Raw genomic sequence first — 13,497 nt, 5'->3', positions numbered from 1 at the left:
AGCCGATCTTTGCTCCCCTCGCGAAAAAAACTCGCTGCATGTCGCAATGGGTTTCCGATTGAGTGTAATTGAACGCGACGTCGAGTAGTAACGTTTCCCGATATTAAACAAACACACTAACGAATATCATTCACGGCTATTACATTGACGTCAAATACAATCGAGGCGACGTCTCGCGCATCGAAATGCCGTTACGATCCGCGAATATGAATGCAACAGTATCAGCGCGCGCGATCACCCGCGAAAATATACGTGCGCTCTACGCGCATTATAATAAGTAGGTGATTATAAGAACGTCAGACGAACAATATACGTCGGGAGAAAATTTAGACGCAAAACGGTCGTGTCAGATTCTCACGGATCATCGAACGTGACGATAATTTTCTCGCACTTTCACAATTTGCACTTGTATTTTATTTTCGCAGCCGTGAAACTTTTCGCATTTTTGTATTTTTTAATAATCTCGGTCGCGACGACTGGCGAGTGTCGCTCGCCGGCAATTTATCCGCGTCCGGCTTGTCATTTAATTCTGATCGATTGCCAAGTCACGCAGAAAGCGTGGCGTCCGCTTTCATTCGCGCGGAAAAGTTGAAGGACGGCTCCTTCCATCGGCTCGATTCGCGCATTTCTCGCGATCGCGAGAATCCCTCTTATCGTCGAAGTAGTACACGGGGATCGAAAGCTCTCGGAGCCAGCTAGCCAGCCAACCGCGTCTCATAATTTATTCCCGCGCGAGCGAGAGGAAGCCACTTTGTGCGGAGGAACCTGCCATCGAGCATAAAGAAGAGCGAAAGGGATTCCTGTCTCTCCTCTCTCCGAGTCCCCTTTTTTATATCTACTCGGCCGCGTCGCAAATCCCGCAAACGAGCCGGGACATATTACTCCCGTCTGTCTCGCGTTCTTCGCTCCCTTTTTTTCCTCCTTACGCCTTACGTCTTTCATTTTTCTTCCCTCTAATTGCCGCGGCGCGACCGCGATATTTATCGTCAAGAGGGAATAAATACATGTAATTGAACAGAGTCGAACGATAATTGTAATACGCGCAACGCGATAAATCTTTCTAATAATTTACAACAAAGTTGAATAATATTTTTTATAATAAAACAATAATTTATTTTGATTTTCGAATAACGATGTACGAGCTGTACTAGAAACAATACAATTCGTGCGTGCGTGGATGAAAAAAATCGTGTATCACATATTTAGAATCATACCGAGAGAAAGAGCGAAAGAGAGAGAAAGAGAAACGTGTGATGTACGTTTTTTAAATTAACGACCGACGAGATTTCGCCGCGAGCGTTGCGAAAAATACAACGTTTCTGTCGGCGTCACGTGTTCGACGTAACTAATGTCCGATCGATCGATCGGACGCTAGTCGCGTTAGATAGACACGCTGCACCGATTACGCTCCATGGTAGATCGGAAATAAATCGTTCGCGATAAAATTGACCGATCTCCGTTTATTCGCGCGGAACAATGTACCCTCGGTTTGAAAATGCGATCGATTCAGCGAGAGAATAAACAATGCATAACCAATATGTCATGCAGTCGCTCGCAACAGCTGATCGTTGCGCCGGATAGCTATCAACGTGTCCAACTTTAAATCGTTACGCGTAACGAGCACTCTGTATTACGTAATCACGTAACGTTGATTAACGAGCGGAATTATTACTCGCGATTATTGCGACGCGAACATTTTTCCAAGAAGAGCGCGAAAGTTCGAATGCGCGCTGTCAACCGCTGTCAAATCTGAAAGGGTTAAATTAAGCATTCCCGATGAGACAAATTCAACGGGACGGAATCGATCCTTTGACGATCGATCAACGTCTATATCCGTGACCCGGAAGTCTACGTGCATCGCGTCTGTGTCGCGTCGTCTTAACAAGATCATGAGAGACGGAGCGAATTTCTCTCGTCGAACGTTTTGAATCGGCGATCGGGAATAGTCGTGAATCAAATAGCCGGTTAATCCAACGGTAATTACGGGTAAATTCAATCCGCGTATTAATAGCCGTGCCACGCCGATGCGTCGCGTAAGTTATCGGCCGGCTGCTGCCGGGGACAGGGCTGGACTTGGTGACCCGATATCACGTCGTCGGTGCGCGATATTGGCAGCATAGCCGCACTTTGGTGTCTCAGAACGGGAGGAACAATAGTCGCGCTATTTGTGACGTTACCGATCATTCTGATATTTCATCGGCGAAAAAAATATTCCTCTTAAAAATTCTTTAAAATCTCGTAAACGCAAAATTATCGAATATTCCTCTTAAAAATTCTTTAAAATCTCGTAAACGCAAAATTATCGAATGGATGCACTTTCAGCTTCCGCGGTGATATAATTGACAACAAGATTAACGTCGATGTATTTCGCAAAAAATTGATACAAGATGAAGCGCAAGCGATGAATAACAAATGTTCTTTCGTATAAAATAGCCGTAAATAAGTTTTTTAATTGATCAAACATACGATCGCGTAGCGAAGTATTTCGAGAGATCGTCACGTTTCGCACGCGTCGCAAATGTCACATTTTTTTTATAACATTTTTGGACGCGCACTCTTTCCCGCGTCTGATTTTATTTCCGTTCCGTTACGGACAGCACGGATAATAACAGCCGGACGATGCATTCCTCGACTGTGCGAGCGCGGAGGAGCGTTGAATTTTTGCATCGCACCAAGTGACGTTGCATCGTCGGCATCGCTAATGGACTGCGACGTTTTTACAGGCGGAGCTAAAAGCTCCGGTCCATAACGGTGACGTTTTGAACACATACTATTTATACTTGTGCACTATTAAGCAGCCTGATGCGATAAGATACGTAGACAGGCGAGCGTGATGTTAAAAATGTCGAATCGCGATTGTGCGAAAGCGCATCAACTAAGAGATCCTAATGAGATTCGAAAATCCTAAAGTATTAAAAGAAAATGTATACTTTTTATTTTCTTATATTTGAAAGAAGAATTTAATTAATTAATTAAATTTATTTTATCTCATATTTAGAAGAAGAATTAATGCAACACGATAAATTGATAATTGAGAACGAATAGACCGAGTCTGTAAAGTTTAATACAACGCGCGAAATTGAATTATAAAAAAACTGCAATTTAAAGCTCGACTTTCGTATTTTTATCGGAAACTTCGCATTTGACACACTTCAGTAGTCGATCGAGTATTTTCTCTCTCCGAGTAACATAATTTATTTGAGAAAGAGAGATATTTTTTCCCGAAGTGTAATATTTTTTTCTCCCCTCTGGGAGAGAATTTTAAAATTTTTATCGCTCGTAATATTTTTCAGCGAGTGACTAGAAGAATTCGTAGAATTTAACTCGGCTTGGAATAATCATCGGAGAATACGTAAATGTAGTAAAGCACTCTGTGTGTCTTTTTTTTGTAGACGGAAAGAAGAAACGTTCGCGATCGCTCTCTTGGCGCGAGACTCCATGCCGGCTCCGATATGTCTAAGACGTAATATCCTCCGACATAAATCCCTCTCGCAAAGAGTCCTTCGGAAATAAAATCTGCGCGACGTAGGTGGTGCGAGTGAGTCGAGAGAAGGAATGAGATAGTTGGAGAACGTACGACCCAGACGCAGGAAACAATCGCGCGCGCGCGAGCAAAAGCGACAATAATGACGACGCTAGAGATAAGTGCGAAACCCCGACAATAAATATATAAGACTGATATCGCCCGTGGAAAAGAAGAGGATAACACTGCCCATGTAGGAAGGAGACGGCCGAGTAACGACTGCGCGCGCGAATTATTCCCCCTTGCTTCTCAGTGCGAGCGAAACGTGAGGCACGTTCCGCGCAGCAAGAAACTTGGCGACAATAGTACGCGTCTTTGCATCTTCCCGCGAAGAGAGCGCTTCGAGGATTTTTCCCACCATGCGAATATCGACCGGCCAGCTCCGAACGAAGAGAAGAGACATGGAAATCGCGAGCATCGACTTTGCGAGCATCTCCGAGACGTCCTAGACGAGGGGAAAGAACAATAGCTGGCGAAGAAACGTAAAGAGATGTCACTGAATCACAGATATTACGTAAGTAATCGGACCTGTTTACGAACGCGAGGGAAAATGAAAGGGAAGATAAGATACGAGTATCGTAGGCTTAAATTATTACGAAATAACGCGACTTACATATTTATCCCGACTTCAAATCGAGAATAATTGTCGGATAAGAGATATTTCTGCGACTTTTAAAATTGAAACATTCTCCTTGGAAGATAATTCGTTTTTTTTTCCGCGCGCTCAGATACGCGCCCTGATATTCGCATTGTTGTATTCATCCTGACGCGGGCAAAAGTTTTTAGTTACGAGAGCTGCTGAAGAAGCACTCGTCGCTATCAACTTTAAAGTCGGTTAGTGGGTTGGACGCGCTCGTCGAAAGTGAGAGATAAATATTACAGGAGAATTTAACCGAGACGCACAATTGCAAGTTCAGCCTTAACAATATACGAGGCGAACGTTATCAACCGAAAAGTCTTAATTATCAAAATAATTCATCTTACGCACCTACGAGCGTGCTGTAATTCGTGAATAATGCATACAATACGATATACCAAGCTAATTAATATCATAAAGTAATATAAATAATGATTAAACTAATTTCGGAGTAAGAGGGAAAGTTCCCTCCATCGAACAAATTACAGCTGCTCCAGTTGATAAAGTATGCCGAGATTACACGCTGCTACGACAATGCAGCATACTTGGCGACAAATTCGAATCTCCTCGTGGTACGGTTATTGTTCGCAATGGCCGTAGCAAGAACATAATAGATAAGCGTGGACCTCTCGTCGGACGGCAGCAACGTTGCTGCCAGATATCGACCGTCTCCTATCTCTCCCGTGGATCTCCCGCAGCGAGAACGACCAAAAATTAAAACTATCCCATTTAAAAACCCCTTCCACCCGCGCAGAGAAAAAATCCTCCCCGGCGCGCTTGGACTTCATCTCGGATGATTATGAATAATTAAAACGGCCTTCCCCTCGCCAAGTTTTTTTTCTAAGCACGCGAGAAAATTTCTCGTCAAATTTTGAGTTTTTTACATCTTAATAATAATAATAATAATAATAATAATAATAATAATAATAATAATAATGAAAGAAGGTGCAGTTCTCTTTGCGAAGAGTCGCCCATAGCATCTAGATCGATGGTTATATCTTATATAAGTACACCTTGTACAGTTTGTTCGCGATTACGGAAGTAGCCCCTCGAGTCAGCCGTGTTTGCGATCGAGAGGAGAGGATTATTTATGCACATGTATCTATCTTGTATATTGATTCTGGCGGCATACGCGACATACATTTTTATTGTCGTTACCTCGTCGTGCTTGACGGGAAGAGACGTAGCGCGCGTTTAAGAGCGACTGGGACATCGCACGAGCGGACGTATAAAATATGCGCGGTAAAAGTGTCGCTGACACGTTCGGAAAAATCGCTACTGCGACCGAAGGAATAAATTATCGATATACATACACGTTCCGCGTCCTCTCCCGCTCATTTTCCCCTCTACTATTTTTACAAGCCGTCGCGAATTCGCGCCAAGTAAAGAAAGAGCTCGCCGAATTGTCCTGAAAAATATGTAAGCGTCCAACACCGATCTCAAACTTGTAATAATTCTTCGCATCCAGCCTATTAATAATCATGAAAAATTATTTAAAGGAGCATCGATATATCATCGAGATTATCATTGTGACGTAAATAAAAACGAGATAATTGCAACATGTCAATTAGCGAAGCGATTAAATGTATGATCGATCATCTGAAAAATGTTTTGCGGGAGAGAGAATTTTAGAAACGATTATCGAAATATTTTCTCTAAAGCATGTCTGTTTCTCGTCATAGAAAACAATGATTGTAATGAAAAAAAATATCGAAAATATAATTGGAGAATAAATGACTAAAAATTGCAAATAATGGAATCAACAAGATCAAGAGATTCGAGCGAAAAATATCAGTTATATCGCTGTTTAAATTTTGTTTTACCATTAGTACTCGGTCTAATAGAGGCGAATAACAGCGGTAACAAGTCCAAGTCTTTTAAGACGCGCGGTGTTTCGCGAATTTTGCAGCAAAGGAGATCAAAGTTTTTATTGTTCCACCGGTAAGAATACTTGGCACTTTAACGAACAAAGGTCTTGGACATCAAAGATCTTGTTGGGAGCTAATAAGAAATTATATATATCTCATAACGCGTACACGGACCGTTTCAAAAATCGTAAATCTCCTTTAAATCACGGACATTAAACTAATGATTTTTTTTCTATTAAATATGTCAAAAGGTTTCAATTACGAGCGATTGAAAATTAAACGCGCCGAATTAAATTGCAAAAGTGCGACTGTCGATTAAAATGCCACGGAAACGCATTAAGTCTTAGCACGGAGGTGTTGTATTGTTTCAAGGACAATGCAACATATATTTCGTCGACGGTAAATAAATGACAAATTAAGTCTCGGGTTATCGACCGTATTGGTATTTCGCGTCCGAAATCCAGGTGATCGGTGCCGAATAATGCAGATTCTCGGCATGTTTATTCATAGACGGTCGCTCGGGCACCACGTGCGTCGCAGACGCACCCGTGCGATTGTCTTATATGTACGCGCGACGAATCCGCATCGTCGATCGCGCCGCATTGTTCTTTTGCTCCGTTAGACGAGACGCTTTAAAGGCGTCTGAATCATCTCGTCTATTCGTAGAGACGAGACGTCGTATACGAGGCGTCAGAAACACTTTAATAGGACATTCCTCGAAACGCACCGTGTTTACATCCTAATACGTTATAGGGCAAATCTCGGATTTAAATGTGGGAAAAATATGACATTTGGAATATAACATCCCTTACTCTCTCTCTAGCGTTATCTCGCTCGTAAATATCTCACTTTATTCCAAGTGATCGCGATTCATAAATATCTAACTGGAAGAGAAGGCGTCATTTATTTGACGCCAAGTGTCAAGACACGCGTCAAGATCGTGGACAAAATTGCCGCTGTCGACTTCCGTCATCGTGTTTGTTGCGAAAACCCGTTCTGTCTGTGTTTAACTCCTCTCGATTTTCTCGTTCGCAGGCTGATTGACGCGTGCATCGCACCGGCCGCGATCACTTTTCCCGACGCGACGTCAGAGACTTTTCGAAATGGCATAACGACGATGCTCCATGTAAATATAGATTTACAATAATTCACATATGCGCGTATGTAGATCCGCGTTAACCTATTTTCCTTCGCGCACATCCTCGCGATGTGCCATCGCTCGCTTTCGCGATAGGAAATGTTCTACAAGAGGGTGTCTACTTAAATTTTGTATGAAAAATTTCTCAAAATATTCCAGATATTTTTGTTGAAAAATTTAGATAAAATTGTAAGATTTTTAAATGCAACTTTTTAAAATAAGTTTTTTCATCGTGTGTGTTTTTGAATGCTTTTAACTCGTACGAACGAAAAATAAAGAGCCTTGTATAAGTTTCAAATGTTCAATTTGATTATTGAAAAGAATCTTGAATAGCCTTTGTAAATATTTTTTATTTGTACATTTTTATTTCTTTTCATTAAAGTTGCAATGAAGAAAAACAATATATGTTTATAATTCACAATTTGTCCGATATAGCCTTATTATTAAAGGAATTTAAAAGAGCAAAATTATCAGAGAATTTTTCAAACAATTTCTAAAGTTTCAATACAAGATTTCCCTAAGAATTCCAACTTTTTGCAGGGAACTAGATACTCTGTGCAAACTTTGAAAAAATAGCAATCTACATGAATCTTCCATAAAATATAAATTTTCACGGAGAAAATATTTTCACGTTTTTATCATAACAAAATATATACCGCATACACAATATTTGTTGAGTTTATCATACGCGAACACGATGTTATGAATAGCTAAAATCATCAAGCTCCATGGATGAAAGGTGAATAAACGTGAATAAAAAATTATCGCGATCAAGTATCACGAAGCAACATTTACACATTTTTCAAAGGTAATCCGAATTTTCGGCGATACGTACACCTTCTCCTATGATCCTGTCGGCAGCGATCGATCAAATTCGAGGGCGAGAGAGCCGATCGCTACCGTTTACGTGACCTCGAAGGGTATTATGGTCGAGTGGCTGAGTTCTAATAGGATTAAACGCCGTCACAATAGGGTCGAATTATCAATTTCGCTATGGATAGCCGGTCGGGAGATTCGCGAGAGGAACTCGGTCAGAAATTCGCCGCGCGAATTTATCGAGCTTTCCGCTCGCGAAACTTACAGCGATCTCGCCGGCAACGATCGGCGTTAACCTTGCTCGGGCAAACTTTCGTCGTTAGCATCAACGCGACCGCCGTCACGACGGTGTCAACGTAATGAACGCTACACGCCTGATCGTGGGATGCAGTACGACGCTAATGGAATGTTCAGATAACACGCACGGAGAGATTACTGTGTATGTACTTTCGTACTTTGTGTAAGTCAATGACATGTCATTTCTCTACATCGTCCGCTATCGAACTGATCGACTCACCGATCGGATGAGATCACGCAGTTGATGATATTTTATATTCTGTTATACGTGTATACAATTTGTCGACACGTCAAGGATATCGCGAGTCCTCGTAAACATTCACCGAAGGTTGATGAGAATATCAGTATTTGTCTTCATCGACGTTCTTGTTTGCTATTTGAAAATTTCTCGTCCGATATGTAGCCTTATTATTAGAGGAATCTAAAAGAGCAAAATTATCAGAGAATTTTTCAATTTCTTAAGTTTCAATACAATTTCCTAAGAATTCCAACTCTTTACAGGGAACTAAATACTCTATACAAACTTCGAAAAATAGCGATTTACATGAATCTTCCAGAAAATATAAATTTTTACGGACAAATATTTTCACGGACATTGTAACAAAGTGTGTTAGGCTCAGTCTAGCAGTGTGGAAAATTGATAATTTTGAGAAGTTTTTTTAGAAATTGATTTTTTTAGCATTTTACACATGTTTCTATTCATTTTTAAACAGTACGTCAATATAATTAGAATTTAAAAAATTAGTACATTCGATATTTCTTTAATCTAAAGAAATAAAAAAACCAACAAAATTGAAACATCTAGTTTAAAAATGACACTACTTTGTTAGTCTTCAATTTTTTAAAATGAAATTAGATTTCCAAAAGTATCATAAATAAAATTAGATCGAGAAGCAAAAACTCGTAACAAAAAAGTTAACTATTCAAGATTTAAAGATACTGATTATTATTTAAATACCGATAAAATGCGTAAAATGTGAAAAAAATTAATTTCTCTCTAATATTCTTCAAAAAAAAAATTCTTAAAAATTAGCAACTCTTCATATTGCTAGAATGGACCGAGCCCTTAATTTATATGAGCATTGAGGACGAGCCATGCCATTTCTGTTATCATAATGAACCCTTGACGAAAGCGTGGGATTTAATAGAGTGGGAAGCTAATAATGCAAAGGTCCGATAATACGGTCGGGAAATTTTGTTTGGGTCAACAACGCGTTACGCTGTATTTACGCGGTCTAGCATAATGGCTATTAGTTCGATCACGCTGCAACGATTGATCGATCGCGATGGAAATAGGATATTTAATATTCCGTTGTAATCTCTCGCCGCAGTATAAAGAGCGTGCATTATTATCCGACTTTTAAAATCATTATCCTCTAAACGAATTTTCGGGAAACGATGCCGCTTTGTTTAAATTCGTGTCATTAAAGCGGCGCGATAATGAGATCTTTGTAGAGTAAATCGATAACTTTGAAGATAATCTCTCTTTAACGAGACAAAAAAATTATCTAATTACATATAAAAAAAAATATGCGTATCCTACGGAAATTGAATTTTGCGTAGAGCTGCGGTGGATGTCGCGTTTCAGCGAGGGGGTGGCGGCGGTGCAGAAAGGAGGCCGGGAGGAGGGTGTGGACCGTACTGCCAAAACCCGCGACCTAGATACCGATCGACCCACCGACACACATTAGAGTAACCAAGAGAGGGAAACCGAGGGATCGAGGAAGAGAGAGAAAGAGAGAGAGAGATGGAAGCGACGTGGGAAACGAAGATGGAATGAAAGAAGAGAGAGATCGGATCGCAGGTATGCGACAAAGCGGCAAAAGAGAGGAAGAAAGACACCGGAATCGAAAAACTAGGAGAGAGGAAATTCATTTCTGTGTGCGCGTGTTCGAGCGCATCTCTTTAAAATCAATCCCTTCTCTTTCTCTCTCGATAACAGCCAGTGCATCCGATGCGCACTGCGGATGCAAGCCCCAAGACGCGAACACACGTTATCACCGCGGCTTATAAAATACTTTCAGGATAGAAAGCGCCATGTATTTTATTTTCAGCGGCAAAGTGCACTTAAATACTGTAGCATCCGTGGATAGTGATCTCTCTTTCCCTCTCGCTGTCTTTTACGCGATGCATCGGTTAGAAAGACGCCTCGAAGACGCTGCGTGAGAAAAGCTCGTTGAATTAATCGGATGGATCTTCTCCAGCGGCGAGAGCTGCAAAAACCTATCTTTCTACCTAACTTTCCCACACTTGTATATTCAAATAATTTCTTTTGTATATATCTCGAGTAGAAGAAAATATTCTTCGTTGGTCGAAGGAGTACAAGTTTTCTCCCGTCTCTGCTTATACGTTTCAATAAAGTGTGTTTCTCTGCATTATAAAATTCTCAATTTTTGATATTGTCTGCTCGCACGATGCTTACAACACGGCAGGGGGCGAGATTGTTCATTAGGGAGGCTGATAGTAGAATGGTACAATTTCGAAATCAGTCGTCATCGCGATAAACTTAACCCGTACAAGTTGTGGGACAATCCGTTTATGCATATTATCGTTCTAAAGGTGGTACTGGAGTTATAGGACTTCGTGTCTCATAAAATTTAACATCGTTACACGCAAACAAAGTTCAAGATTACGTGGTCGCAGTCGAGAGCCCCTCCTACGTAACTACAACTGTCATCGTTCACGCGATCGTAATCTCGCACGAATCTATTTGCTCGCTTAGATTGCACAATTTCATAGTTTGATATTTTTATTATCAAAAAGAACATTAAAAACATTCAAAATATGAATAACAAAATATATAATAAAAAATATGCTGAAATATAACAAGGAAAGCCTCTAAAAATTCTCTAAAAACTTTAATTTTGAGAATATTTTTGTTAAAAATTCTAGAGAATATTTTAAAAATTCTTTAGTGCAACTTTTTAAAATAATTTTTTTTATTATATGCGATTTCTAATGCTTTTTATGAAGCTTATATGAAAGGAAAACAGAGTCATTTAAATTTCAAGTTTGCAAATGTACTGCAGAAAACTAAATATCTATTGTAAGATAAATATTTTTCACTCATAACATTTTCATTTTTTATCATTAAAAATTATAACAAAAAAATATTTACTATATATTTAATATCTTGTTAATAAAACAATAAATATAGAGATAGATATATATTTATAATATATTTTAAACACATAATTCAAGATTTGGCATACCGATGAGAGTTGCTAAAATAAGAACAAAATTATCGAAGAGAGAATTTTTTTCAAATATTTCCCCAATAAAATTGCATGAGAATTCCCTGATTTTTTCAAGTACAAAAAATCTCTTCACATTTTTCCAAATAGACATCCTGTATAAATAAAATGCGCAAAATTGCGATTGTGAGATACCGATAAAATGGACAGATAAATCATCAGACATGATCTGTAACTGTAGACAGATAGATCCAACTACATGAAAGTATCGCTAGCAAGAAGCAAAAGACGTCGGAAAAGGACGCGAACAGAAGACGTGGCACGCCTAAAGCAAAAGATCGAAGACTCTTCCGGACAGAGAACAAAAGCTTGTTTTTCGAACTTATTTATCAACGTCCGGAAGCGGAAAGGAACGCTCGCTCGTATGACGGAGTAGTTCAGCGGGGCGCGAATTTCTTCTGCCTCGATCAAGAGAATGGCTAGAATGGTTCTTATCGTTATTAAAGAACGGAAGGAGCAGACTGACGTGGCCATCATTAAAAATATACTATGGAAAACATGCATCTCTCTTTCTTTCTTTCTCTCTCTCTTTTGAGGAGAGAATAAAGTACGAGGGGAAGGGGGATACTTGGCGCGAGTCATCGCGTCATAAACCGATCCGTTTAATTAGCATCATAATCTCGCTCGAATTGTGTACGCCTGCTCGTTTATAAAATATAGCTGAAAGCGCCGTTGGCTCACTGCCAGACAGAAGTAATGTAACGGAGTTGGTTCCTACAATAAAAGAAAAAAAGTAATAATCGAAAAGGATGCGTAACGATAATTTCGTTGATTTGTGTCGACCATATTCGTTTATTTGTACGATTTATTTGAGCCGAGTATAATATTATTTAGATTTGTTTATGGACATTTGGAATCTGAAAAGAGAGAAAGAAAGAGAATCTATCCAGAATAATTCCTACTGTAGAGCGTGCTAAAGGGACATTCGACTGGCGTGCAGGATTAAGGACGAAACGTGAATACATTGCCAGGATGAAGAGACAGCCTCTCTTATCGAGTCCACGTTGACGGGGATATGATGTATATATGGTTTATCCCGGGCTATATTTATGCTTATGAACAAGTTTCTATAAAGATAAAAAGAATTGCGTCCTGGATTAAAAGCAAGAGCCTCGTAGGGAGTAGCTTTCTTTATTGAATTTGCTTTGTGACGAAATATAACGTCATATTTTAGCTCTGAATAATTCGAAAGAAGAGTGATATCGTATCATTTTTAATTAAGATCGATAATTTGTACGTGTGATAAAAGAAAAAAAAGCATCGTTGCGTTCGTCATTTTTCTAATCGAAAATTGGATAAACAAGCGTGAGTTAATATATGCATCGAAAAACGTTCTCGTCGCTCGTTTAAGGATAACCGCTCCGTCATTGCCGAATCGTGATTCGATAAGGGATGAGACGGTGAAAATGAACGAATAATGATCAATAATAATACGAGTATAATCGATGCCAAGGAGAATTTGAAAAAAGTTCGATCTCTTCCTCGTTCGTTCGCGACGAATGCATTGGTTTTCGGATCAACTCGATTCGACTCTCGAGATGAGATTGCGACTTGCGTTAATTAGGTTAAGCGATGGACGAATATCCGCGGAATTCTGGCGGTGATGGCCAACCGTCGAGTTGCTGAGGGAACGATGCCGAGTCGACACAGTGCCAAATGAAGAGAGAGAAAAAGAAAGAGACCGGAAGTTTCCGTAAATTATACACACCGAGCCATTTTGCGGACTTAATCAAACTTTCCCCTCCGGAGGATTAACCGGATTAAAGCTCAGTACGTCGCCGGCGCCTCGCTCGGTCTACTCGCTATCGTTTTCGCGACGATGCGAGAACGAGAAAGTTCCCGGGATCGCTTCTGGTCCAATTAAATCTAGACAATGTTCAGATTACCGCGGCTCGCTCGTTACCGTACTTCGCTAAGGGAGTTCGAAAAGGGAAACGATCCGCTGTTACGAGCAGTCAATTTTT

General features: G+C 40.1%; 2 protein-coding genes across 2 annotated transcripts in view; one reads left to right on the top strand and one right to left on the bottom strand.

Moving 5' to 3' along the window:
* The window catches only part of LOC145966387 (mediator of RNA polymerase II transcription subunit 20-like), a 77,333-nt gene that overhangs the window by 17,428 nt on the left and 46,408 nt on the right, over positions 1-13,497 (bottom strand). The window lies entirely within an intron of this gene.
* Positions 3,503-13,497, top strand: part of LOC145966288 (facilitated trehalose transporter Tret1-2 homolog) — a 49,444-nt gene continuing 39,449 nt past the window's right edge. The window contains exon 1 of the mRNA XM_083090289.1: positions 3,503-4,037. Within this exon, the coding sequence (XP_082946415.1) occupies positions 4,014-4,037 (24 nt within the window). The 5' untranslated portion in view covers positions 3,503-4,013. The remainder of the gene's footprint in view (positions 4,038-13,497) is intronic.

The sequence above is a fragment of the Camponotus vicinus genome, unplaced genomic scaffold, assembly GCF_025532165.1.
Source record: "Camponotus vicinus isolate PSW18456_S1 unplaced genomic scaffold, iyCamVici1.0 SCAF_1, whole genome shotgun sequence".
In the NCBI taxonomy this organism is placed as follows: Eukaryota; Metazoa; Arthropoda; class Insecta; order Hymenoptera; family Formicidae; genus Camponotus; species Camponotus vicinus.
Note: the sequence above shows the minus strand (reverse complement) of the source record. Positions and strands in the feature narration are given on the sequence as shown.